The sequence below is a fragment of the Triplophysa rosa genome, linkage group LG7, assembly GCF_024868665.1.
Source record: "Triplophysa rosa linkage group LG7, Trosa_1v2, whole genome shotgun sequence".
Taxonomy (NCBI): domain Eukaryota; kingdom Metazoa; phylum Chordata; class Actinopteri; order Cypriniformes; family Nemacheilidae; genus Triplophysa; species Triplophysa rosa.
Window position 1 is genome coordinate 20,509,623 of NC_079896.1, and position 27,180 is coordinate 20,536,802.

Consider the following 27,180-nt stretch of genomic DNA (forward strand, 5'->3'; position numbering starts at 1 on the left):
AGGCCTACTTAGAAAAATATTGCGAAAAGACACCAACTTGTATTGTTCAGTTGCGCTTCTAAAGATTATTAAGAAACTTAAATAAAATCTACAACGTTTTTTACGTTGTTATAAATACTTGAGTAATCAGTGTAAATGTAACAAATATTACATTTTAGTATTTACTTATCTTAATCAATACATGCGCAACTTAAATACCGCTTTAGTTTTTACCCAACATTTTCAAGTTCACACATCAACTAACTTTTTTTATGTAGAAAGACTTGTTTTTTTTAAGAAAATTTACTACCCCAAAAAATCATTTTTTTCAGTGTAGGGGCTTATATAAGATGATGGGTGATGATCAGGTGTGGTGATTAGTTTTTGGGTATTTGGGTAAAGGGTCACGTTGTGATTGGGTGATGGAGCCTGGTGTATCTTTGAGAATTCCCTCTAATTGAGCTATAGTGTGACTAATGTGAAAAATTATTTTTTATGAACACAATACTATTAAAAGTCAGGTGTCAATTATAGCACAATCAACATGATTTATTGAGTATGGTTCTGGAAGTGACATCTGTATGTGTAAAAAGACAAATTTCAAGTTTTAACAGTCTGAACAAACATAAACAATTGACATTTTCTTTCATACTTGTGCACAGTAGAATTTTTCATTATTTTGTTTTAAAAAACAATAATAAAAAAACAAGTAAGAAAATGCAGAAGAGTATTGAAGTGAAAGTGATGATTTTGACATACAAATTTTTAAAATTGCAAATTTTTTTGTGCATTACAGATATAGAGTCTTCATCTGACATAATTTGCAGGGTGATTGCATTTGTTTCAGAGTTATCATCAGTGTGTTCTAGCAGACTCTGAGAAACTTCAAGATCAACTATTGTACTTTGAGAACATCCATTAATTGCAAAGTTATTGGTACTATCTACGTTCTGATCTTCCAGATCAAAATTATATTGTGATTCTACACAATATTTGATGATCTTAGAATTTGTCTGATCTTTCTCAGGACTTGTACATTCATGTCTGATGTCAGTGTTCATATCATCTTTCTCAGGATCCTCACATTCATCTTTGACGCTGTCAATGTTCATCTCATCTTTTTCAGGATCCTCACGTTGACCTTTGATGCTGTCAGTGTTCATCTTATTTTTCTCAGGATTCTCACATTTATATTTGACGTTGTCAGTGTTCATCTCATTTTTCTCAGGATTCTCACATTCGTATTTGATGTTGTGAGTGTTCATATCATTTTTGTCATGATTCTCACATTTATCTTTAATGCTGTCAGTGTTAAAAGTGTTCATCTCATTTTTCTCATAGTCATCTCTGATGGCAGTCTTCATCTCGTCTTTCTCAGGATTCTCACATTCATCTTTGATTCTGTCAGTGTTCCTCCCATCTTTCTCAGGATTTTTACATTTATCTTTGATGATGTCAGTGTTCATCTTATGTTTCTCAGAAGTTTTACATTCATCTCTGATGTCAGTGTTCATTTCATCTTTCTCTGGAACCTCACATTCATCTTTAGTGCTGTAAGTGTTCATCTGATTTTCCTCAGGATTCTCACATTTATATTTGACGTTGTCAGTGTTCATCTCATCTTTCTCACGATTCTCACATTCACTGTTTTTTCTTTTTTTCATTATGTTTTGTTTTTCTAATGTCTGGGAATGACCTGCAGTCTCTAGGGCTAATGAAAGAATAAATTGGATGTCATACAGAGACAAAAAAGTAAAGTGTTAAGTATCACTGTTTTTAAAATGCTACAATGCTACAATGTCCACTTTGATAATTTGTGTGATTAAACATGTGTTTAATTTCATAGCCAACCTTATTTTTTTACATATTCATGTCAGGTTGAATTCAGACCATCATATTAGTATGAAAATACTTAGTTAGCAAAAGAGTAAGATATGAAACATTAAATATATAAATGAAATATTTTGATATCAACTCACATTTTTTGTACAAAAGTATGCACGCTTCTCTGGATAAGTGATTGTCCAGATCATGCTGAAAATCAGAGATCATACAATAAATTAAACCATACAGTAAACATCTTATCTGTCCTTAAAATCAAACAGTCACCTTAGAACCATGTAATCAATCCCCAAAAATCAAACAATACAAAACACACAGTCAATATAAAAACACTACAGAGCATTCTGACACCCACATCAAAAATGGAAAACACAGCATAAAAGGCATGTAGTTACAGAAAGAAACACAAATTTGTTTAACAGATGTATGATAATCACAAGTTAAGTGGAAATATTGTAAATACTGCAAAAAACTGCATACTATATTGCAAAAATACAGTAGTCCAAACTGATTGTTTACCTTTTCAATCTCTTCTACAGAGCTGTCATCAAATCTATGCCACTGCTGGTCCTCAAATGATTTGATGACAGCATAATAGTGTCCACCATTGAGAGAACCAACATGGTTGGCCATAGCATACAAATCATAGCAGTACTTTTTAGTTTTATCAGCCTTTTCCTGAAGATGCAGAAAATAAAATGTTTTATTTATTATACAACTCATTTACTAATGAAACAAACTGGTCATCCAAAAATGAAAGTTGTTTTCAATGATCTGGGGTCTCATTTATAAACATTGCGTGCGCCACTTTCCAGGCAAAGGTTGTGATCTATTAAAAGCTAAATTGACGGGAGAATGTGTGCACCTGTAAGAAAACTCTGACCCGTGCGTATGCACATTCTGGAGACAAGGGGCGACACAATGGTGAGTTTGAACTCAAGTTAGATTGTAGAAAGTAAGTGTGATAAAAACGATTATTAGCATTAATGCCTCATACACATTTAATTTCACCTCATATCCGTTAAATATCCACATGATCACAAAGATTAAATCTGCAGAGTTATTTCCGCTTGTATTGAGTGATAATTGTTTGCACCTACTTGTAAAATCCAATTAAAATTTTAAATAAAAATTCAATCTAAATATTTAATCAGCGCCCAGATAGCAAGCATATTTGGGCCACATGTGAAAAGCATCTGTCACATCTGGCCTAGCTATGGCATGTCTGAACATATATGGGCCAAATATGGGCCATATTCGTTTTGCCATAACTTTAAAAATGGCGGGAATGTTCAATTGGTTCACATCTTATTTTGGGGTATATGGCCCAGATAACAACGAACACATGAGAACCACATATGTTTTGGACATGGCACACAGTGGGAAACATCAACTTGTGGCTGACATTTGGATTGTATGTGGAAAAACACATTACATTTTCCGCCGAAATCAAGTGCATGCTGAAGTCCACATAGCACCTTTCTCTTCTTTCCTCATAACTTTTCATGTTAAGGTAAGTGATGTTTTGACATTTCAAAGTTATTTTATTGAAATATGTAGCATTTTGTGTCAGTATTGCATGTGATTAAGGATTTTATAAATTGTTTCATTAATAAAGCTGTCAAATTCGCAAAAATATGGGGTTTCCTCAGCGATAATGGTTTAATGATGAAATAACGCTAAAATGGACTCTCCACTTTCCAGACAAATCAAACTAGGCTCAAATTGCTTATACATATTTTTACATTAACGTTTTTGTCTTTTAATTGTTGTTTTAATTCTTATGTGAAGGTCTTACCAACAAAATCAGTGTTTAAATGAAGTATGCTGTAATATAAAAGATGTTTAATGTCAGTATATACTTTTCCCAACAGATTTCCCTTCAAGTGATCCCCACAGACAATGACTCTAGAAGGAGAATTGTTAAAGGATTAAATTGTTTATTTTTAATAACGTTATTACTGATGTAACTAGTAAATTTACTCTTAGAATGTTAGTTTACTCTTCACATGTCTTAGTGTACAGAAATGCAAGATAGACTCTTCGAATGTTACAAATTATAAAAGAACTGATTACAAATGAATACAGAGTACCTGTAGATATTTGAGTAACACAACAAAAGCAAATTATTTTGAATACATTTGTGTAGTTGAGTGTAGTATAAAAAAATCAATTGTGAGAATCAGTGTTTGTGTTTAATATTGTTTAATTGTGTTTATTGAATATTTTGATTTAAAAAATGTTAATATATGTAAATATAGTTAAATTCTGGGATAATTCTGGCTTTTGGTCTATCAGCCACATTTGGCCCACACAAGGGCCGTCAGTCCTATACTAAACTCAGCCAAACAAGAATGACATATAAGGTCCACATGTGGGCCACATCATTCTTTATTATATGGCTCACTGTTGGTGAAATTATGGCACAGATCTGGTTGAGTTGTGGCTGAGAAAATGAGGACCAGATCTGGGCCTGGGAACACTTTCTTAAGTGGGCCACAGGTCAGCAGTTTATTTGGGGCAGATCTGCACCAAAGGAAATTTGCTGACTGGGCGCTATGAGCGCATGAGGAGGAGATGTGCCGACTGCATGGAATAGGAGAGCATCAAATACGATAACGGCAGAACACAGTGCAAATAAATAACTATATAACTTATATATTTTCCTTAAATACCGAGCATAATCATCAAATGTCAAAGTCTGGAAATACAGCCATTAAACTTTTGCACAATCATTTCTCTTTATGTCCTTGTTATTAGTCCTAACTATAATGGTGTTCATAACAAAACAGGAATGAAGAAACATTCGTCTTTTACAATTATGTCTTCAAATTTGATCTCAGTTGAAGGACACTACTAATTAATGATGTGATTTTAATGCGGTGTTAATGATCAGTCTAAATGCTGTGAACATATAAATGCTGCATGAGTCCTTCTTTGGCTGTAATATAGTTCTAATAATTACTACATTTACATTTATGCATTTAGCAGACGCTTTTATCCAAAGCGACTTACATTGCATTATCCTATACATTTATACATAGGTATGTGCAATCCCCTGGGATCGAACCCACAACCTTGCGTTGTTAACATAATGCTCTTATCACTGATCTACAGGAAATAATTATTAATTTGTAAATTGCAGTGAATCGCATTTGTGTGGCCATTTGTGATTTCGTTACAGAGATAAAGGATGGGATCGGGGGTTTTCGGCAGTTTTACATTATTTTATATTTTCCTATGGCATCTGAAAATGTATGTCCATTATGGTGCGTGACGTTAGGCTTAACAAGCAGATTGGATGCCAGGCTCATTAATATACGAATAAGCATTCATGAGGTTCTTTGCATTGACTGTTTATGGTTAAAAATGGGCATGTACAGGGCGGGATATGAGGCTGATTCACGTACGCACACTCGCAGGTGATTTGTGATTTATAAAGTGATCATTGGTTACAGGTGTGCGTACGCAGAGTTTTATAAGTCTGAATACTTTTTGGCGTATGCTATTTTTAGCTTTCTGGCACACGTACACTATTAGTAAGGATCCTATCCACAGTTTTATAAATGAGACCCCTGGACAGTTCAGTTGATGAAACAATTTTCAGTTCTCTGATCTAGTCATACCGGTTCTCAATTTAACAGGTCACTAAAGGGGAAGTATAAGTCATACTCTACAAGTCATAATGACAGAATTAACAATTATTTTTAATCAGTTTATACTATGGCTGTCAAACGATTAATCGCGATTAATCGCATCTAGAATAAAGGTTTGTGTTTACATAATATATATCTGTGTACTGTGCATATTAATTTTGTATTTATAAAGACAAAACATACACATACATGTCTATAAATTATAAATGTATTCATTTATATTTACCAATAATTGAAATTGTAAATAAAAGTTTATTAATAGTTATGTTTTATATTTTTCTTAAATATATGCATTTATGTGTATGTGTTTATGAATACAAAATTAATATGCACAGAACACCGGCATATATTATGTAAACACAAACTTTTATTCTGGATGCGATTAATCACGATTAATCGTTTGACAGCCCTAGTTTATACTGTTTATTTGTTACTCTTTATGGTTTAGTGGGCCTATGTGATTATTCAGGTGTTAAATGAATACAGCCATAAATATTTATGTAAAATATGTACAGATACTTCATTCCGATTTCAAGCAACAAAGAAAGCATTTATGGTAAATGTTTGTCATTTTTCTCTCTTAAATCACATTTACAACTTCTAGTTGTTTTTTGTGTGATGAAATGCACTAAAAAATATCAAAATATGATATGGTGCAAAAAAAAATCATGTATCTTGAATAAATGTTAATGTGTGAAGTTGAGTTTTTCCCGCAAACCCAAACATTTCTAAGCACAAATGGATCTTACTTCAACTGATAATCGGGCAGGAATTTGCACTAATGAATTATTCTTCACACAGCACATCGTGTCATAATCCAGTTCAAACCTCTCCAGGTGCAAAACCAGAACTAAAGGGACCTTCTGCAAACTGGAGCTCTGAAAGAAACAATCAAAATGTCTTACAATATAGGCATTCAAGCAATTAACATAGAAGTGCAGTTTAAACCCTTTTCTAACAACAGCTCACTGTTCAAGCACATTGTTTATAAAAACATTTAGAAAACTCACCATTTCTGTATCCATGAACATCTGACAGTCATTACAGAAGATTTGTTGGTCTTCCCCACACATTTTGATCGGCGCAAAATATGAATCAAAACAACTTTGCTGAAATACAAATTAAACATTAATTAAACAATGTGTCCATGTTAACCTGCTGGGTTAACAAGCTGAAAATAATTTGTGAAGCAATTTAAACAACAATGAGAGACCTCAAATTTGATCAAAGCATATTAATACTTGTGTTAATGCTTGTGTATTACAGCTGCAAAGCTGTTTTAATAATCATTCTATAATCAAACTATTCTCAGAAAGGGATTTTCTGTGTAAAGAAAAATCACACGCACTTAAATCATGTTAACAAGTAAGTTCTTACCAGGTTAATATGAACATTTGACTCCAAGGAAATGGATATAGTGAAAAAAGTGTTTAATTGTCTCAGAGGTTCATGATGTTTTGCTGTTTTTTCACAAATAGTTGTGTTCACCTTTATTCCCTGAAATATCTATAAAGTGGACATAAAATTTGCAATGAATAATAAAATTAGTTTTCGAATGCATTTTAACTAAAATATGTCAATTACTTCTTTCACTATTTCATATATCTGCATTTGTCTCAATAAGCTACATAGATGTGGAGCATTAGCCCTGTAAAATCAAACATTTACATTTACATAGAATATAAAATTTTGTCAAACAGCTAACAATATTAGTTTACCAAGCCATGGTTACAGTAGGGACTAAACACAGCACATTGAGAGCTTTGGCCCATTGCTGATACATAGTTCACCCAAAAATGAACATTTCTATGTTATGCTGAACAAAAATGAAGATATTTTAATTAAGTAACTAAGCCGTTTTGTGTCACCATTGACACCCATATAGAAGAAATTAATACAGGTTTGTAACAACTGGAGTGTGAGCAAATGATGACAAAATTTTCATTTTTTGGGTGAACTGTTCCTTTAAGTCGTTCCACAACTGTAAGACCTACCTTCATCTTCGGAACAAAAATAAAGACCGTTTTGATGAAGTCTAAGAGCTTTCTGATCCCCATAGACAGCAATGTAGCGTTAGTAAAGATTGTTAAAAAAGTCTATGTGACTCTTGTGGTTCAACTTTTATGAAGCGACCAGAATACTTTTTATGTGCAAGAAAACAAAAATAACAGGAAATAGTTGACATGAAACATGCATAGCTCGTTCACTTTAAAATATTGAATAAAAATAGTATTCTATTTTGTTTATGCAGATCCATGCAGATTTATCTTTTAATTGTTTGTTTTGAAGTATACCTGTGTGCTTTTATTGGTTTAAAAACATAGAAAGCAGACTCACTGTGAGTGTCTCACTTATTTGTGTGAACAAACTATGCTCTTACCTGGAGCACAAGCTAAAATGATGACAGAAAAGCAATTTCTTTAAATGGGGGTGCAACGGTGTTTCATGCATGTCTTCTCATGCTTGACATGCTCAACTTGTCAAAAAACGAGTTGGACGTAGTATTTCTGTGCTCGATATACTCCCCCAGTGTTCATATAGGTTTCGGAACTTTTTTTTCAAACATGAAAATTTGTTTCGTACTTTTATTAGGCCCTTATTGGACAATTCTCCCGGAAAAGCACGCCCACGCGTCAACCTGTGAGGGCCAGATGAAAGAGCACGCCCACGCGTCTACCAAGGAGAGTGGGAGGAGCATGTGCACACGTCAAGAGCGCACTGCGTTCGCGAAGTTCAGCTGTGTTTGTTAGTTCACTGCATTTCGGTGAGGAACGTTATATAAATGGTGGATATAACACTGGATTTGGAGATCGCTTGAAACTGATAGATGGCGCGGTCCCAGCGCTAAAGATGCCAGACACGAACCGCACGCGGTAAGTGAAACTGAGTCATATGTCTGTGTTTTGTTGGCAATGGGTGCGCACGTGCTTTAGTTCCGCCCCTATCCCCCCCGCACGCATCGTATGTTTTCGGAAATAATCTTACAACTGTATCTGTCTTTTATAAATGTGATAAAACTAAAGACTCTACGGATATTTGAAGGGTGCTACTTCTATTCTGTAAGTACTCAAGATCAACATGAGATACGCAGAAACAGTCAGTTTCGGCCACTGTAATGAAAACAAAAAAGCAGCGCCCCTGTTCACGTGTTTGTGTATGGGGAAGTCCTGCCATTCCCAATATGGCTGTGCTGCTGATGTGCAACTTAGCACTCAATTGTGACGTCTATCTGTCTGTGGTACTATACACACCTTAGCCATCTCAGGATCAACCTTGTTAAGTATCTTCTGTAGGCATTTTGCAGCATCTTCCTGCTTATGAACTGATGAATTAACATGAACCAGGAATGAGTCATGTTTGAAAACAACTAAATAAACTTAAATTTAGTTAAAAATGTTTACATCTTGGTTTCTTTTTTGTTTTCAATGTTTAAGTGGTCTTTTTGCATTCAAACTTTAAGATATATTTTACTTTAAAAAGCAAATCCTAAACCCACCATTTATTTGAAGTTCAGCTGTGATTCCTTCAGTTGTGGCAATGTTTCTCTCTCCAGACTTTAATTGCTCAAATAACTGTGCAATGCGATTACTAATGGTGGAATGATTCCTGTAAAACACACTAGTTATATTTGAATTTGTTCTAGCAGCTATAATTACCATTAGAACAATTAAAAAGTCCTACCTCTCGGCAGCCTTTCTGAAATCCTCTGTCATGAAGAGTATTTGCAGAACTGTGTTCAAATAGCATGTGGCTCCCTGATTTTGTAATCCAATGTATCCTTGATAACCCAGAGATGCATTCACATTACAATATGATAGTGTAATTTGACAATTCAATAAGAAAATTAAAGTAAGTTAACAGTTACTCTTAGGTGTAGATGTTTCATTGACAGTTTCAGTAAGGAAGTCTTGCTTTTTTTGCTCGTCACTATAACTGTCTTCTGCAACCTGGATATCTTGTTTACACCTGGTTCCATATTCGATATTTCCTATACAAGAATTGACAAAATGTTTGAACTGACAAATTATATAGATATAATTTAAACTGAAGCATAAGAATTCTGCACATAGCACGTTTACCACATCAAATAATACCTTTTTTATTAGATTTTTCTTCCTGGAACTCTTCATTATTTTTTCCAGACATCCCCACTGAGGGTCGTCCAATCATCCCTATTGACAGGCGTCCAGACATCCTCATTGATTTCCATCCAGATATCATCATGAATAGCTTTAGAGACATCTTCATTGATGGGTGTCCAGACATCTTTAATAATTGGTGCTTAGACATCCTTGCTGATAGGTAGTCATATATCTTCATTGATAGGCATCCAGACATCTTCACTGATGAACATCCAGGCTTCCTCATTAGTGGGCGTCCAGACTTCTTTATTAATGGGAGTCCAGACCTCTTTATTAATGGGTGTCCAGATATCTTCATTGATGGCCATCTAGACGTCTTTATTAATGGGTGTCCAGATATCTTCATTGATGGACGTCTAGACGTCTTCATTGATGGGCGTCCAGACGGCCTTACTGATGGGCATCCAGACGTCTTCATTAATGGGCAACCAGACGTTTTCATTGATGGGCATCCATGTGTCTTCATTGAATGACGTCCCGATGTCGTCATTGATTGGCGTCCAGACGTCTTCGTTGATGGGCGTCCAGACGTCCTTACTGATGGACGTCCATATGTTCTTATTGATGGGCTTCCAGACATCATCACTGATGGTCGACCAGAAATCCTCACTAATGGTTGTCCAGAAATGATCAGTGATGGATGTCCAAACATCCTCATTGTTAGGTGTCCAGATATCATAGCTGATAAGCGTCCTGACATCATCATTGATGGGCGGCCAGAAATCCTCATTAAGGGTTGTCCAGAAATTCTCATTATTGGTTGTTTAAAAATCATCAGTGATGGATGTCGAAACGTCCTCATTGATAGGTGTTCAGACATCATTACTGATAAACGTCCAGACATCATCATTGATGGCCGTTTATACATCATTACTGATAAGCATCTAGACATCATCATTGATGGGTGTCCAGATATGATCATAGATAAGCGTCCAGACATCATCAGCGATGGGTCTTCAGATATCATCAGCAAAGAACATTTAGACATTTTCACTGATAAGCATCCAGACATCAGAAGCGATTGGCCTCCAGACATCACCACTGATGGACGGTCAGACAGCATCACTTTATCTGTGTGCTTACATAATACTAGTTGGGCCAGTATACTACGAGCCATACAATATAACATCTTTCAGATTTGCACATTGTAATAGGGTCTACCAGGGCATTACACTCTGCAAATTAGAAAAGGTTTACAGGTTAACTTTTACTATTTAAAGTCATTTGAATACACATCTTTAATAACTTGGCTTGAAATGCAGTTCTTTTTTATTTTGTAATGTGTAATTCACATACGTGCAGTAAGTGCCAATATGTATTACTTTAATGCTTTATATGGATCTGAGTATAGTTGTATAGTTCACCAGAAACTGTATAGTTCACCAGAAAATAAAAATGATCTAATCATTTATTTACCCTCTCATTTTAGTTGAACCAATAAGATTCAACATTATCTGTGAAGAGATATTTAAACTTACCTTGCTTGCATGTCTGTTTTTATATGCATTGTAACAATTACTAAATAATTGCAACATATTCATTGCTTTATCTCAAAACATATTGTTTAACTTTAGAAGACTGTATTATAGGCTACTGTATTAACCATGCAAATTAATTAAACAATTTAACTACATGACATTATACTAATAAGCCAACACTAAAGTGTCATGGTTCTGCCCACCTTGTCTTGCTTTTCTTGGCCTAGTGGCAGAACCATGATAGAACCTCTTGTTTTATGTGGAGAGTGACGTTTTGTCCCTGTTGGTCTTCCACTCTCCGGTGTGGCGTCTTTTTTCCCGCCCTTTCGTCTCCTCGTTATTGTTTGTTAATTAGTTCATGTCCTGCACCTGTCCCCTCTTGATTTATCCCCTTTATAATGCCCTTGTGTCTTCTGTCTCGTGCTGGTTCATTGTACTGTCGTGTGTGTGTCACATGTGGTGAGTTCCTGTCTTGTCAGTGTAGTTTAGTTATTTTGTATTTAATTCAAGTGTTGTCTTAGTCTGGTTAGGTGTAGTTAGTCCTTGGTGTCATGTTTTATACCCTTGTGTTTTGTTTTGTTACCCCCACGTGGGTCTTTGTTTTGTATTTATATTTTATTAAATGTCTTGTTAACCCCTTACCCACTGTCTGCACTTGGGTCCTCTGTCATTGTCTCCGTGTCCTCACCACCCACGTTACACTAAAGTGTTCAGAAAAACATCCCTGTTATTGCATAATGCTCTGTTTATTGGAATTAGCATTTTATGTGTTTTATAATAATTTTACAATGTTAAATGTATGCAATTATATAAATCCATTAAACGACAACACCATTTGAGATAAAGGTATCAAATCAACTGTACAACATTCATAATATTATTCCCTATAATGCACATGGCTTGTTGTTTCTAAACATATGTATTGTTTTTACAGAAACCATACTTTTTAAATGTTTAATATACTGTGCCTACTTAAATTCATTAAACTGACACCGTTTAAAATAAAGGTATCAAACAGCTGTAAAATATTCAGAATATGATTCCCTTTAATGCACGTTGTTCAATGGATTTACACAATTGCATTCATTAAAAGCTGTAAAATTATAATATACAGTATATATATTGAGACCGATGGAACCGAATATCTAATGAATGTCAAAAGTCAAACTAACTTTACCGCCGTCAATTTTTGTGATTGACATTTGATGACATAGGCTAACGTTGCACTGGTTGCAATGCCCTACAATACCAACAGTTGGTATTAATAGTTGGTATTAACGCAATACATGCAAAGTCTTATTGTTCGGTTGAACTGTACACGTAATAGGCTACAGCATAATTCTAATAAAAAGTCTAATTATAATCACTAACCATGACCACGACGATCAAATGGATACATCATGCACGTAGACTTCTTTATGTTGAAAGCTTACAAGAAGCGTTCAATAGGGCTAATCTCCACGGTTAGCCCTATAATTGTGTCACAGTATTCTCCAGTAGCGAAAGTGATAGTGCGCAGACTGTGGGCGGAACATCTGAGGCAAGCAAACGAACAGAGCTTGCTTACACTGATCGGAAAAAAAAACACCAGCCCAAAATTGACGCGTACAACAGACGATTGTTCGAAATCAACCTAGTTTACAATGTCAGAAGACATAAAGAAGTTCAGTCCATTCGACAAAGGCATCAAATTGGTGTCAAAACCAAGCGATCTCGGTAAGTTTTAATAGGCTATATTCGTTATGTATTTTTGTGCACATTCTGACGTTTGTAATTTATATTTAATAGAGTTTCTCATAGTATAAAATATTGTTATGCAGGTGGGAGGACGTGGCCTGTTTTCTTTCTTTGACTTAGTGATGTTTTAAAGTAAACAGGGCTTTAATACATGGTAAATGAAAGTGAAAGTGTAATGTACAACTTAAGAATAACAACATGCTTTTAAACATAGTCAGAGACGTTAGTGAAAATACAAACGTTTTTCTCACCCCATGTAGACTACTCTGTTGGCTATATAACTAGCATGACTTACTAAGATTTAGATTTCAATGGGACAATGGTCCTACAAAGCATTGTAAACCTTTTTAGATGAATATGATGATGACCCCAGTGTTTTAAGGGCTCAGCTGTCCTGCGGTCATGTCATTGATCCAGAGACACTGACTGATTGTTGCAGAGCTCAACTGAAAGATGTGAGTATGTCTGTGGACATGTATACTAATTCTACTACTTATACTAATTGTAATACCTCAGAATATTTTTAATGAATTAATAATGTATTAATGCCATAGTGCTATGAAGATTAACCAGCAGCTCTGGTATTTAATTTCAGGGACAGGCTGAATTCAGATGTCCCTTGTGCAGGAAAGAATGGCCATATAATGAAGTGCGCAAATTGGCAAAACTTACAATTGATGAGCAGTCTAGTTTTGAGGAGAGGCTTGGGACAAACACTGTTAAGAAGTTATTGGACTTAAGGGATGTTAGTACATTTCTGTATTTTTATTAAATCTTGTGATTAAAGTATTGATATAAACAAGTATTTCTATGATATTTAAAGGCAGAGATGTAAGAGATGCTGCAGAGATTTAATCAGAAAGAGATTCAGAGAAAAGTCAGAATCTAGAGACAGAAAGAAGCTTAATGTCTAAGGATCTGTGATGTGCTAGTGTATCAGTTGAGATGTTAATTTAGAGGAAAAGGCATGTTTTAAGTTATTATAAAGTTATATTGTTGAGGTCGGGATTCAAGGGAAATATAAAAAAATGTCCATAATAATACAAGAACAAAAAGACAGGCAGTGTAATTTACAGAAAATTATTTTGTCAGTGACTCAGAGCATTTTGATGTGGGTAAATATTGTTGTGGAAGTAAAAGAACACATTGGTCTTCATACTGGAGTTAATGTTAGAGATGGATCATGTGTCACACTCAAACGTAACACTGTGGATTTCTGTCTTTTCTCTCCTCATTTCAGTGTCCTGGTTGCAGCACTTTAATAGAAAGATCGGATGATTCCAATCTCTGCGTGGAGTGCTCAGTTTGCACGGTGAAAACTGGACGAATCTTTGAATTCTGCTGGCAGTGTGAGAGAGAGTGGAAAGGGCCTAGGCCTCGTCTTGATCAATGCAGTAATGTGGGATGTAGACGCGCTGACCAGGAGCTGCTGAGGGGCTGTGATATGATTACTTTCACATCAGTTGTGTATAAGGGGTCCAGTGTTCATGTCCAGTGTCCAGCAATCCGTGCTTGTCCATTTTGTGGCGTGTTGATAGAACACAATAAGGGATGTAAAATAATGTCATGTCGTAATTGTAAGAAGCAGTTTTGCTTTGCTTGTTTAAAATCTGCCTATGACTGCTTAAAAACTTCTACTCATTTCATTTCATGCTCAGCCGGTGTCGCACCGAGACAAACTGATTAAGCAGATGTTAAAGCAGAAGCAGCTTTAAAGTTAAGAAGAGGAAGAGTTTAGAAAGCTAATTGATTACATATCTTTTTTCTGTATATTCAAGATTTTAATAAAGTGTAAGTAGCACACAGCATTGTTATGTCCATAATCATCAATTTTCTAAGTTCCTCATAAAGATACTCATTATGTCATTTTTGGACCACCACCAAATTATACCTGAACTTTATGTATTACCATGCTTACAATCTGATTTTAATATTACTCAGTAATTAATGTCCATGCATGTATACTTTACTATTATTTTAAATAAAATGCATTTTGCTTTAATCCTTTAGGTATTCAGACAGTCTTTTATGTATATATATACTGTATATACTGTATGTAACGGAGGCCAGCTAGTGAAGAGCTGTGCAGTGTGTAAACCTCACTCCCCGACCAACAGAGACACTCTAGCGACAGATGCTAGAGACTGTGGTCTGTAGCCTCCTTGTTAGCGCTCCCGTCTCCCATCCGGACCGACGCCGGTTTGAGGCCCGCGAAGAGCGGGGCGAGTAGGACCGGTTACATTGGTGCCGTGACCCGGATGGGAGTGAGGTTTAGGGAGGTGAGTGTAACGGAGGCCAGCTAGTGTAAAGCTGTGCAGTGTGTAAACCTCACTCCCCGACCAACAGAGACGCTAGAGACTGCGGTCTTTGCCTCCTCGTTAGGGCGCCCGTCTCCCATCCGGACGGTCGTTGGTTCGAGAGCGGTGCGAGTAGGACCGGTTACATTGGTGCCGTGACCCGGATGGGAGTGTGAGGTATAGGGGTGAGTGTAACGGAGGCCAGCTAGTGAAGAGCTGTGCAGTGTGTAAACCTCACTCCCCGACCAACAGAGACGCTCTAGCGACAGACGCTAGAGACTGTGGTCTTTAGCCTCCTCGTTAGAGTGCCCGTCTCCCATCCAGACCGACGCCAGTTCGAGGCCCGCGCAGAGCGGGCGAGTAGGAGCGGTTACATATATATATATATATATATGATGTCCACACAGATGGTACAAGTAAGGTTAGTGTGACTGTTGCAGATAATCGTATAAAGTTGAAATTCTTCTTTAAGGAAAAGTGTTCTCAAATATAATAATAATAATAATATTAACTTTCAATAAATTCACCTTGTGTGGTTGTTTCAAGCTGAGTATTTTACCAACATTTAACATTCAAGAAACATAAACATTTGGGTGTGAGTCACAGATAAAGCCTAGACTCAAAGGGAATACCAAGGCTATCTTGGGCAGTGGACTTTGTCTTGTGAAATTTGGGTGTAAAAAGGAGTGGTTGCAAAATGCTTTGAAAAGCAGTACGCTATCCCGCAATACATAGAAATGTATGATGTCATCCATTGACGTCATGCACGCTGAGAGCTGTCAAATATTGACATGGAAATTCGCTTCAAGAGGTGTCCATTGATATCTATGGGTAACGCGCTCGGTTTGCTTAAATGTGGTGTCTGAGAGCTGCCATGCAGCTCTTGTCCAACATTGGGTTTCAGCGGGACCATGTCGCTTTATCAGCATGGAAGTCTTTCTTTTAATGGAGCAAGTCGACGCCCTTGCATATTTTAGTGAAGTGAAAGAGAAAGAAACTTATGAGTAGGCTAAAATATATTTCCTTGTTATAGCTTTGCAGTCAGACAATACGTGACCAGAGCCAGAATGGCGTTTCAGGTCCGCATCAGGATTAATAAAAATGCGATTAAAATATTGTCCGTGGCAACATCAAGTGATGAATTTGAGAAGTTCACCATTGGAATGCTGAAGGAAAAAGCCTTAAATTTGTTTCCAGGAGTAGACGGTAAATTTAAGGTTTTATTCGCGATCTTACATTTCTTGACCCAGGGGTAGAAAAATATTTTATAGTAATATTTTTCAGATCCAGGAGCCCTAAGGGTGATTTTTGGTCAAAATGAGCCTGAAGATGATGAAACATTTGAGTCTTGCAACATTGAACATCTGTCTGTTCTTGTCGTCGTGCTCATAATGCCTGGTGGAGTAGGTTTGTATGATACTATTAAACTTTAATGTTTGATTACGTCACACATTGACTATGGAAACATATTGGTAGCAATTTCAATATGTAAGTTCAATATGCAAAATGGAAATGCAGTATGTAAAATGACAATACATTTATGCATTTAAATATACATTTAAAACAACCTATGTGCAACATTAGGTGCAAAATGAAAATGAAATAATATAATTTAAATTGGTCAATTCCTACATCAGTTTTAATATATCATTTAAATAGACATTTTAACGCTGTTTAAGTTGCAAAATGAAAATGAAAATGCATTCCACAGATTTATTTTATACGTTTAAGATAGTCATGCAAAACTGTAGCAAAATTGTCATTCAAATGTAATATTCCCTAAATCCATTAACATTAACAGGTTGAACATTTGGGATTGCATTTTCATTTACACGCAGCATGTTGAGTGTTGCAAAATTCAATGTGGACTTGAAAATGCATTTCGAGCTGGCCACTCCCCCTTCCCGATACAGCATCATTGCGTGAAGGCGGAGCCAGCATCGCTCATTATGTGCATTGATGTGCAGCTGCAGTGCAGTGCAGACAGAGCTGATAAAAGCATTAAAGTGGCCATTCCCCGTGATGCCAATTTTCAAACTTTAGTTAGTGTGTAATGTTGCTGTTTGAACACCCAATACAAACACGCCCCGTTGAATAAGCCCACCCCCGCCATTGATTGACAGGTTTCTGTACAAGTCAGAGGAAACGCAAATGCAAAGGGATTTGCGATTTCATTTGAGTTTTGGCAGGCTTAATACGCGATGCCAGAGAAAGTGAAATAGCATATGGGGAATTGCTATTGCGATTTAAATATGGCAGGGTCGTAACTCGTAAGACACAGGTAATTAATTTGCAAATACACTTTGCTTTTCCTTTTGAAATTTGGCAGACATTGTATGTTCGCGTAAATGCAAATGCAAACGGTTTGCAATTGCATTTGAATTATGTCACAATTTTGACACAAACAAATAGAATACACATTTGCAAATGCAGTTTGCAATTCCTTTTTAATTTAGTCTGCAAAATCATTCCATAGTTTGGGCTGTGACAGATCCAGTGTAACTCAATTCCTGAAGTTACTGAAATGTTGCGCCCCAAAAACAATTTCTGAATGATCATGTTAAGATATCCACTAAGAAGAAAACAAATACTTCATGTGTTTATGATGAAAACGTGTATGTGCAAGCGATTTAATGCTTTTATCAGCTCTCTGTCTGCAGCCGCACATTAACGCACGTAACGAGCGATGCTGGCTCCGCCTTCAAGCAATGAAGCTGTATCGGGAAGGGGGGCGTGGCCAGCTCGAAATGCATTTTCTAGTCCCCATTGAATTTTGCAACACTCAACGTGCTGCGTGTAAATGAAAATGCAATCCCAAATGTTCAACCTGTTAATGTTAATGGATTTAGGGAAAATAACATTTGAACCATCATTTTGCTACAGTTTTGCTTGACTATCTTAAACATATAAAATCAATCTGGGGAATGCATTTTAATTTTGCAACTTAAAGAGCGTAATATCTATATAAATTATATATTAAAACTGATGTAGGAACTGACTAATTTAAATTATATTACTGAATTTTCATTTCATTTTTCACCTAATGTTGCACATCTATTGTTTTAAATGTATATTGAAATACATAAATGCATTGTCATTTAACATACTGCATTGCCATTTTGCGTATTGAATCTCAAATTGAAATTTGCTACCAATATGCTTCCATAATAGACGTTTATAAGTAACTGTCACGGCAGAGCGTGGAAGAACCCAAGCGCAGGCAGAGATGAAGGGGTAACACTGAAGACTTTAATAAAACAAGCCAAAAACCCACGAGGGGGTGTAACACACAAACACAAGACAAAGAAACAAGAGGGTATTTAAAGGGAACACAAACGAGGGATAACGACACAGGGCAGGTGTGGGTAATCAAACACTCAGGGAAAGATAGCAAGGAAACGAGAGGAGCGGGGCCAATGACGAGACACGAGAAAACACATGAGAAGTAAAAACAAACAACTCATGGTTTTCTCACATAAAACCTAAGGACTCTGCCCCGATCCTCCACACAACTAGAATTTCATAAACAAGACGGTGGGACCGTGACAGTAACATTATATTTTCCTATTTATTAAATGTCAATATATTCAATAATCTAATATATTTGAACATACATAGAACAATAAATTGTGGTAAAATTTTATATCAATGTCAAAGTCAAAGTCTGCTTTATTGTCAATTCTGCCACATGTACATACATATGATGACTCTCAGACCCATGGTGCATACATTTAGCACTACACAGAATTAAAATATATATATAAAATACAGATAAATACAGATTATATATATGTAAAATAAAACTTTTACAAGCAGGGATATTTAAAAAAAAAAAGAAACAGAAGTTAGGTAATGGCAGATAGAGTGCAAACCATTGAAATATACAACAGATTTGAAGTAGTGTAAAGAGCTTATTAGTCTGTTTAAAGTGACAAAGAGAGCAGGCTTTGTTTAACATGTCAGAAGAGGTAGTTGAAGAGGGGCAGACCGATGCTGAATGGGCAGTCCAATGATGCATAAAGTGACTAGTTCAGCCTATTGAATTTTTTATAAACAGAACAGCCAGAATTTCTAGCTGTTACTTCATTTAACAATTATTCCTGCTACAAATTTCCCTTTACCCGTCTGTCTAAATTCTCAGCATTACATTCTTCCAAGTCACTTTGGATAAAAGCATCTGTAAAAATATTTTTTAGATGAACCATAGTCAAACATATTATAGACATCCCAATTAATCCTGCACACTAATTTCTGTTGTTGTTCTTTTTCTAGTTCTTCGTCTTAGAGTCATTTGAAGATGTTGTGTAGTGGGTGCCATACTGTGAGTCATACAGCAGCACTTTGGGAGATTTCTAGTGTCAGACTGATGTCTGGTCTCTCTCTCTTCAAATTGTCCATTCCAACATCAAAAATCTGCATTCTATTAGATGTCACAAGTATAATTTATTTGATTATAGTGGTTATAGTGTGCAGGTAGAAATGTTTTTAAGTAGAAACTTGTTATATATAAGAATTATGTATTTTTGTTTTGTGTATGTATAATATGTTTAAAATTCAACTCTCACTGTATAATACTGTGTATAAAACCTATGACTAACTGCCTTTTTGAGGTGTTGTTGATCCATCACTTCCACCACTTCATTTCAGTTCAGATAATGCGTTCGATACTGTAGACCATAAAATACTTCTAGATCGCTTACACAATTATACCGGTATTCAGGGACAGGCACTACAATGGTTCAGATCTTACTTATCAGACAGACATCAATTTGTCCATTTAAATGGAGACTCATCAAATCTAACGCAAGTAAATTGTGGATTACCTCAGGGATCGGTTTTAGGACCCTTGCTATTCTCCATATACATGCTGCCCCTTGGAAACATTATTAGAAAACATGGAATTAGCTTCCACTGTTATGCAGATGATACTCAGCTATATATCTCATCAAGACCAGATGATTCCTTCCAACTATCCAAATTGGCAGAGTGCATCGACGATATAAAGCATTGGATGACTTGTAATTTCCTTCTTTTAAATTCTAATAAAACAGAAATATTACTTATCGGACCAAAGACACGTGAGCAGAATATTTCGGATTATGACCTGCAAATTGAAGGCTGCACTGTTACTCCAACAAATACAGTTAAAGACCTTGGCGTTATATTAGACAGCAACCTGTCATTTAAAAATCACATCTCAAATGTCACAAAAACAGCCTTCTTCCACCTTAGAAATGTTGCCAAATTGCGAAATATTTTATGTGTGGCTGACGCAGAGAAGCTTATTCATGCATTTGTGACCTCAAGACTTGACTACTGTAATGCACTGCTTAGTGGTTGTCCTGCAGCATCAATAAACAAACTACAGTTAGTTCAGAATGCAGCTGCCAGAGTTCTAACCAGGTCCAGAAAATACGATCACATAACCCCAATGTTATCAACCCTTCACTGGTTACCCATTAAGTATCGTATTGACTTTAAAGTTCTTTTAATTACTTATAAAGCCTTAAACGGTTTAGCCCCTACCTACATAACAGAGCTTCTACCACACTACAACCCATCACGCTCTCTAAGATCTCAAAACTCCAGACTTTTGATAACACCTAGAATAACTAAATCCACCAAAGGGGGTAGAGCTTTCTCATACGTAGCACCTAAACTCTGGAATAGCCTCCCCGATACTATTCGAGGGTCAGACACACTCTCCCAATTTAAATCTAGATTAAAGACACATCTTTTCAGCCAAGCATTCACTAATACATAGCTAATGAACAGCAGCTACGCTAATTATTCTCTTTCTGTTTCTGCCCTCGCCTCGGGATGCCCATCCCGAGGTAGGGAGAGATTCCGCCAGGCCCAGATGAACGTCATATGCCCATCCACAACTAGAGATTACGCCAGCTACATCGGAAAATCCCGTGCCATCCTCCTGCGAGAGCCTGTGGACTGACTGACCATCCCAGCTCCATCCAAGGCAATTCCATCACCACCCAAGAAAAAGGCGACCATCTGGCCGGCCCAGCTCAGACAATTCCATCCCCAACCGAGAGCAAAGACGGACTACCTGTCACATAAATGCTAAATTTACAATACTTGGTATTTAATGCTAAACTTACATCACACGACAGCAGTTTGAAGTTATGGCTGCACTCAGTGACTTTGATTGGAGGTAGCTGGGTGGGTGTTGTAGGGAGTGGGGGGGCTTGTTGGTTGTGGTTCGGGGCGTTTCATTTGTTGGGACTGTGTGGGTCTGGTCTGGTTGGTCTTGTTTTGTGGTCGATGTCGGACAACAGAGGAATAAAGTTAATTATGCCATTACTACTTTTCCCTGGTTGTTCCTCTGTTGTCTGTTGTTGATCGCGGAATGGGACCGGGTTGGACCTGCACGGTTTCGGCGGGTGGGGCTTCCTGGGTCGCGGCTCGTGGGCTCTCCCTGTTCTTCGTGGACGTTGCTCGGTGGCTTTGGTCGGGGTCACTGAGTGCAGCTATGACACGTCAGAGGAGATCTGGCCCTCCCGGCTGAGCCTGGTTTCTCCCGAGGTTTTTTTTTCTCCATTATTCAGCATTGGAGTTTGGGTTCCTCGCCACAGCAGAGCAGTGCAGTGTTGGCTTGCTCACCGGGAGACTGCATTTATTTATTTATTTATTCATTTATTTATTAGATATTATTTATTATAATGATCTTGCTTGGTCTATAAACACCATGCACTGTGCTGTGTTTTACCTTTCTGTGTTTTTCTTATTTGCTCCTGTAAAGCTGCTTTGGAACAATGCACATTGTGAAAAGCGCTATATAAATAAAATTGAATTGAATAATATTTTTAGGCCTAAATAAAAAGGGCCATTCTAAAGACCAAAAAAATGGTGTATAATACTAACTTGTTTTATTGAAAAGAGAGTTTTTAATTTATAACGTAGGGAACAACTCTAATACTATGCATTCGTTCAGATGTCATAATGTAGTAAGCAAGTATAGCAATTAATGTTTTTCCAAATAATGTTATTTCAGTTCAGATAATATTTTAGGCTAAATCGTACACTGTAAAAAGTAATACCTTAGTTCTACTCAATAAAATTATGGCAACAGATTACAAGCATTTTTTTAAAATTAAATACAACTTATTAGACATGAGTAAATTTCAATCATTCAGCATAAAAACTTAATCTACAGCATAACTGCAACACACAGACATCAAGAATCAGTGTATGAACCTCAATAATGGTGACAATCACCAAACGAAAATGTTATACTGCAATGCATGCTGGGTAACATCATACTACAAAACTCATTCATTATTCCCAGCATTCATTGCGGTTTATCTGAATTAGTCTGTTGATTGTCACCATTGTTGAGATCCATACAATGATTCTTGATGTCTGTGTGTTGCAGTTACGCTGTAGATTAAGTTTTTATTTGTGTCCTGTTTTTACAAATGTTTCTAGATATCAAAATGTACTCAAACTCCCTGATCTTATAGTGTTCTTTCATGATCGTTCAGATGTCATAATGTCTTATTTGCTCCTGTAAAGCTGCTTTGGAACAATGCACATTGTGAAAAGCGCTATATAAATAAAATTGAATTGAATTGAATTGAATCAACAGCACAGCACTCAAATGAGATGAAATCAGTGAATCAAACCACAACATGATGGTGATTTTAATGATCCCCAATCAACACTCGATTAGTTTCTCACTGCATTGCCATAAGGAATGTAGTTTAAAAGCACACAGATACAGCATGCTAATAAAACAACCTATAAAATTCAAGGGTCAAGAGCCCAACTCAAGAAAAGACTGAATCTCTTGTTTCATGTGGAGAGAGGCATTTTGGCCCTTTTGGCTTGCCATACTCTCTCCAGGTCTTGTCATTGTTCCTGCCCTCTTGTTTCCTCATTAGTGCTCGTTATTAGTTCATGCCCCGCACCTGTTACCTCTTGATTTATCCCCTTTATAATGCCCTTGTGTTTTCTGTCCTGGGCTGGTTCATTGTGTGTGTCATTCGTGTGATTTGTTTGGTGAGTTCTTGTTAGTCTAGTTTAGTTATTTGTAGTTATGTCAAATGTTTAAACTTTAGTCTTGTTTAAGTGTAGTTAGTCTAGTCCTGTCATGTTATTATAGTCCCCTGTTTTGTTGTGTTACCCCCACGTGGGTTTTTGTTTCATGTTTTGTAGTTATGATTAAAGTCTGTTTGTTAACCCCTTACCCTCTGTCTGCATTTGGGTCCTCTGTCCGTGTCTCACCTCCACGATCATGACAAAAACGCTTAATGTGGCTTAACGTACCTAAACAGCGATCAAGGAAAACCAAATTTCTGTCAAACCTTCCTAGTATTAAACACTTGCTGCTGTCAAAAGAACGAGCTCTTGGTCTGCGGATAAACGGCAACGCCAATTATCCTACTGACGCTCATTTATATTTCTGTCCCTTTTTATCAGAGCTTTTAGAAACAATGACAGAAATTTGTCTAAGTTTGTCTAACGTGATATTATTCACTTTATCCGCGGAACAAGAGCTCGTTCATTTGACAGCAGCATGTGTTTATTAGAAGTAAAATTTGAAATTTTGTTTTCCTTGATCGCTGTTTAGGAACGTTATGCCACGTTAAGCTGTTTCCTTATAATGGACTTCTATGGGGGAGAAAAGGCTTAACGTGACATTATTCGCTTTATCCACTGACCAAGAGCTCGTTCTTTTGACAACAGCAAGTGTTTAGTACAAGGAAGGTTTGACAGAAACTTGGTTTTCCTTGATCGCTGTTTAGGTACGTTAAGCGTTTTTCACGTTAAGCGTTTTAGAATGTCCCGTCGAGGCCGACTTTCGGTCACTTTATGGATCATCATCAAGGCCGGACTTACCATTGGGCTTGACTGGGCTCCAGCCCAGGGGCCCCGCCCTTCAGGGGGCCGCTTGCTCTCGTTCATTTGATTTGTTTAATTATGTCTCCCGTTTTTCACACCCATATCCCGCCAGGCCGCCACCCTCCGGTTTTATTTCAGTTATTTCTCCTTTGAAACTTGCGGACTGACGGGAACTGGAACACGTTCACGGTGGCACTGTGGCTTGAGCCGCTGCCCATTTGCCCTCACAGGCTGGCGCCCTTTGGTAGGCGAAATAGAACGGTAGCCGAATTAGAAAAGAGAGGATTCACATCCCCGCGAAAAACTTTCTCTCTTTCTCCATCTAAAGCTCGCTCCTCACAGTCTGTGTCCGCTCACTGAAGACAACAGATCATTTCATCGACAGTTAGATGCAGTAGAGTCTACTAGATGTTGTTGTTGTTATACTTTCTTTGCTTTTACAAAAAACGTGTTATGAAAAGTGTTGTGTTCTGCAGACAACTCTGAATAAAAACAGGTAATATAGAGTTTATTTCCAATATTTCCCGTTCTGTGACCATAAGCGGTTCTTGTAAATAATATGCAAACACTGTTAAATCCATCTATGTAAATAAAAAATGAAAACATTCTGCTAATGCTAACTAATAAACAAAGTTAAAACAACCGAACTACGGGACGCGTGAAGGGACAAATTGCTTGTGCTTTTTCAAACCGCGTTTAGATGCAAGTTATTTCATTTCTGATGTTCAGATATCTGGCAAAATGTAAATGCTAAATTAAGATGATGCCTTGCAGATATACCGTTCATGGATTCATGGCCTGTGAGCTGCATTAAACAGTCTCTTAGATTTACATTTAAGAATTTGACATGAAAATTATGTTATGTTAGATATAAAGTAATTAAAAGATTTAAAACGATTTATAACAGAGGGGTGCCCTATTTGCCCTGCACAACCTCAGTTAACTAGACTTTACAAAACTATGGACCCATCTCATTATTATTAAACCATTTAAGCCATAGTAAGACGTTTCATCTCATTATATGAATACAATTTTAATGACTTTTAATTTACAAACTCATAGATCTGTCATATGCTTTACTGATGGAATTGCAATAGAATACTAATATATTTTTAACACTTTACAATGTTGCATTTGTTAACATTAGTTAAGCATTAGATTACATGTCTGCATTTGTTAATCATTATTTTCAGTATTTACTAATATTTTTAAAAACATTGAACATGCACCATAAACTAACATGAACAATTGTATTTGGCATTAACTAACAATAAACAAGATTAATAAATGCTGACAACTGTATTGCTCATTGTTGGTTTCATGTTAATTCAGGTGTTCCCAAATTTTAGATGCGAGACGTATAATCTCTCAAGATCCTCTAGAAATACAGGGAAAACACACATTTGTTCCTTTTAAGTAGTTTTCTTATTAGGAATCAATAAATTTAATTTAAACATAATGGTACGGCTGTATGATTATGTCAAAAACTATATTAGTCCCCTTGATATTGTAATGTTGATTATTAATGTTGACTGGATTTTACATTTAAGTATGTTTGAAACTTCCTACACGCTATAAATGCACCACTTGTGGCTCCCACTGTCAAAACAAGCATTATAAACGTGTAAACCAATGAACAAGTGTCATTGGAGAAAAAAAAAAAAAAACTAATGCTAACAAACACATGATTTTAAATAGTACGGGGGCCCCGAAAACAACAACACTTATTTTTTGAGCAGTTTTTACGGTTTGGTTTTGTTAGTGTAATATACCTTAACAAATTGTGCTATGATTGGCTAGTTAACCAGTGCGTAGTGAATGGTCGAATACTGCAAGCGTGTGATGGAAATGTAACGCCTCTTCATTATACATTTGGGCGGACTTAGTCAAATCATGCCAGGAACTGACATAGATTTGTGGGTGTGTGGTTACACGAGGCGTTTCAGGCAGGTCTGAGTGAGCATTCGCTTTTAGATAGAATGCATCTTTTGTTCCCACACTTTCATTTTTTGCAATTTTACGTGTCTAATACATGCATGGGCAACTTATAACACACCAAAGACACATAAAAACACGTATTCGTGCCATATTACCCCTTTAACTATTCAATCAATGGCACATGATGACTTTGTATCATTTAAGCAATGTGCTTTTTTATTTAAGTTGTCTCACAAATAAATTAAATAAAATTTCCTTAACTATTCAATCAACGGCACATGATGACTTTGTATCATTTAAGCAATGTGCTTTTTTATTTAGGTTGTCTCACAAATTAAGTTAGTAAAATTTCCTCATTTGTATCGATGAAAAGGACTTCATTATGAAATGTTCTGCCTTTTTCTGGTTACTATAACAATTAATACACAATGCATTTTTTGTTGTCAAACATTCTTTTATTCTGTACTGTAATCATACATAATAAACAAATCCACATAAAATCAAAGAAAGCTGTTTTAAGAAAAAAAACGTCTTGGTTACGGATGTAACCTCGGTTCCCTGATGGAGGGAACGAGACGTTGTGTCGAACCGACAGAATGGGGTTTGTCTTGAGAACCTATCATCTTCTGAGTATTTAGAAAAGGCCAATGAAAATTGGCGAATGAAATTTGCATGCCGGGCTCCTCCCCGGATGTCCGGGTATAAGAGGGAAGCCGGCGTGCTCATTCATTCACCTTTGGTCTGAGGAGCCTAAAGCATCCTCCCCCGACCGCTGGGGTGGGCGGCCAGTGTTGTGGCATGAGGGACACAACGTCTCGTTCCCTCCATCAGGGAACCGAGGTTACATCCGTAACCAAGACGTTCCCTTTCTGTCGGTCTCTCGACGTTGTGTCGAACCGACAGAATGGGGTTCCTATGGAAAACGCCACAGCACTGAGCCGCGTCACAATCTCTGCGGAGCGACGTTGACTGGCCTGGGCGAGTCAGACGAACACGCTAGCGCGAAATTATGACCTTCCAGTGGAGAGGAAGGGGGACCCAGAGCTTTCCACAAAAAGTTGGGAAGCCCCCTAACGCCGGCCGTCACGGGCGGAGGCCTAATTCTCTAAATGGCGAGAAGCCGCCCGGCACCGTACGGGCCACTGGGTAAGCATTATTCCCGCTGGGGGAAAAACGCTGCAGAGGCCACTACCTACCGTAGGGAGGAATTAGTGGAGACACCACATGGTCTCACCATCAGGGGAGAACTCAT

The 27,180-nt window shown here is 36.9% G+C and overlaps 2 protein-coding genes and 1 long non-coding RNA gene across 5 annotated transcripts; 2 read left to right on the forward strand and 1 right to left on the reverse strand.

Moving 5' to 3' along the window:
- Nucleotides 1–518: 518 nt before the first annotated feature.
- Nucleotides 519–12,594, reverse strand: LOC130557253 (uncharacterized). Of its 3 annotated transcripts, none has more exons than XM_057338891.1 (12): nt 12,469–12,594; nt 9,572–10,794; nt 9,343–9,465; nt 9,159–9,255; nt 8,974–9,083; nt 8,729–8,799; nt 6,855–6,983; nt 6,488–6,586; nt 6,227–6,355; nt 2,341–2,499; nt 1,959–2,013; nt 519–1,690 (listed from the first exon to the last, which is right to left on the reverse strand). In XM_057338891.1, the coding sequence occupies exons 2-12, from the start codon at nt 10,746–10,748 to the stop codon at nt 654–656; spliced, it is 3,186 nt and encodes a 1,061-aa protein (XP_057194874.1). In that variant the 5' UTR covers nt 10,749–10,794; nt 12,469–12,594; the 3' UTR covers nt 519–653. The 3 variants fall into 3 exon arrangements, with proteins under 3 accessions (XP_057194874.1, XP_057194876.1, XP_057194875.1); XM_057338893.1 differs by having other exon boundaries at nt 9,343–9,493; XM_057338892.1 differs by lacking the exon at nt 6,855–6,983.
- Nucleotides 12,595–12,625: 31 nt separating this feature from the next.
- LOC130557254 (potential E3 ubiquitin-protein ligase ariadne-2-like) lies at nt 12,626–14,843 on the forward strand. Its single transcript, XM_057338895.1, has 4 exons — nt 12,626–12,813; nt 13,186–13,289; nt 13,430–13,579; nt 14,075–14,843. The coding sequence occupies exons 1-4, from the start codon at nt 12,741–12,743 to the stop codon at nt 14,519–14,521; spliced, it is 774 nt and encodes a 257-aa protein (XP_057194878.1). The 5' UTR covers nt 12,626–12,740; the 3' UTR covers nt 14,522–14,843.
- Nucleotides 14,844–16,003: 1,160 nt separating this feature from the next.
- LOC130556840 (uncharacterized) lies at nt 16,004–22,291 on the forward strand. Its single transcript, XR_008963250.1, has 3 exons — nt 16,004–16,337; nt 16,416–16,538; nt 19,404–22,291. It is a non-coding gene; the product is annotated as an uncharacterized LOC130556840 (long non-coding RNA).
- Nucleotides 22,292–27,180: the final 4,889 nt, after the last annotated feature.

Bases quoted from the DNA above. Each gene is read 5' to 3' on its own strand.
- LOC130557253 (XM_057338891.1), bottom strand. From the start codon at position 10,748: ATGTTATATTGTATGGCTCGTAGTATACTGGCCCAACTAGTATTATGT. The intron at 9,084-9,158 runs GTAGGACTTTTT...TGTGTTTTACAG, and splicing joins TTCAGAAAGGCTGCCGAGAG to GAATCATTCCACCATTAGTA. The intron at 6,587-6,854 runs GTAAGAACTTAC...TTTGTATTTCAG, and splicing joins CAAATGTTCATATTAACCTG to CAAAGTTGTTTTGATTCATA.
- LOC130557254 (XM_057338895.1), top strand. From the start codon at position 12,741: ATGTCAGAAGACATAAAGAAGTTCAGTCCATTCGACAAAGGCATCAAA. The intron at 12,814-13,185 runs GTAAGTTTTAAT...AAACCTTTTTAG, and splicing joins GTCAAAACCAAGCGATCTCG to ATGAATATGATGATGACCCC. The intron at 13,290-13,429 runs GTGAGTATGTCT...ATTTAATTTCAG, and splicing joins GCAGAGCTCAACTGAAAGAT to GGACAGGCTGAATTCAGATG.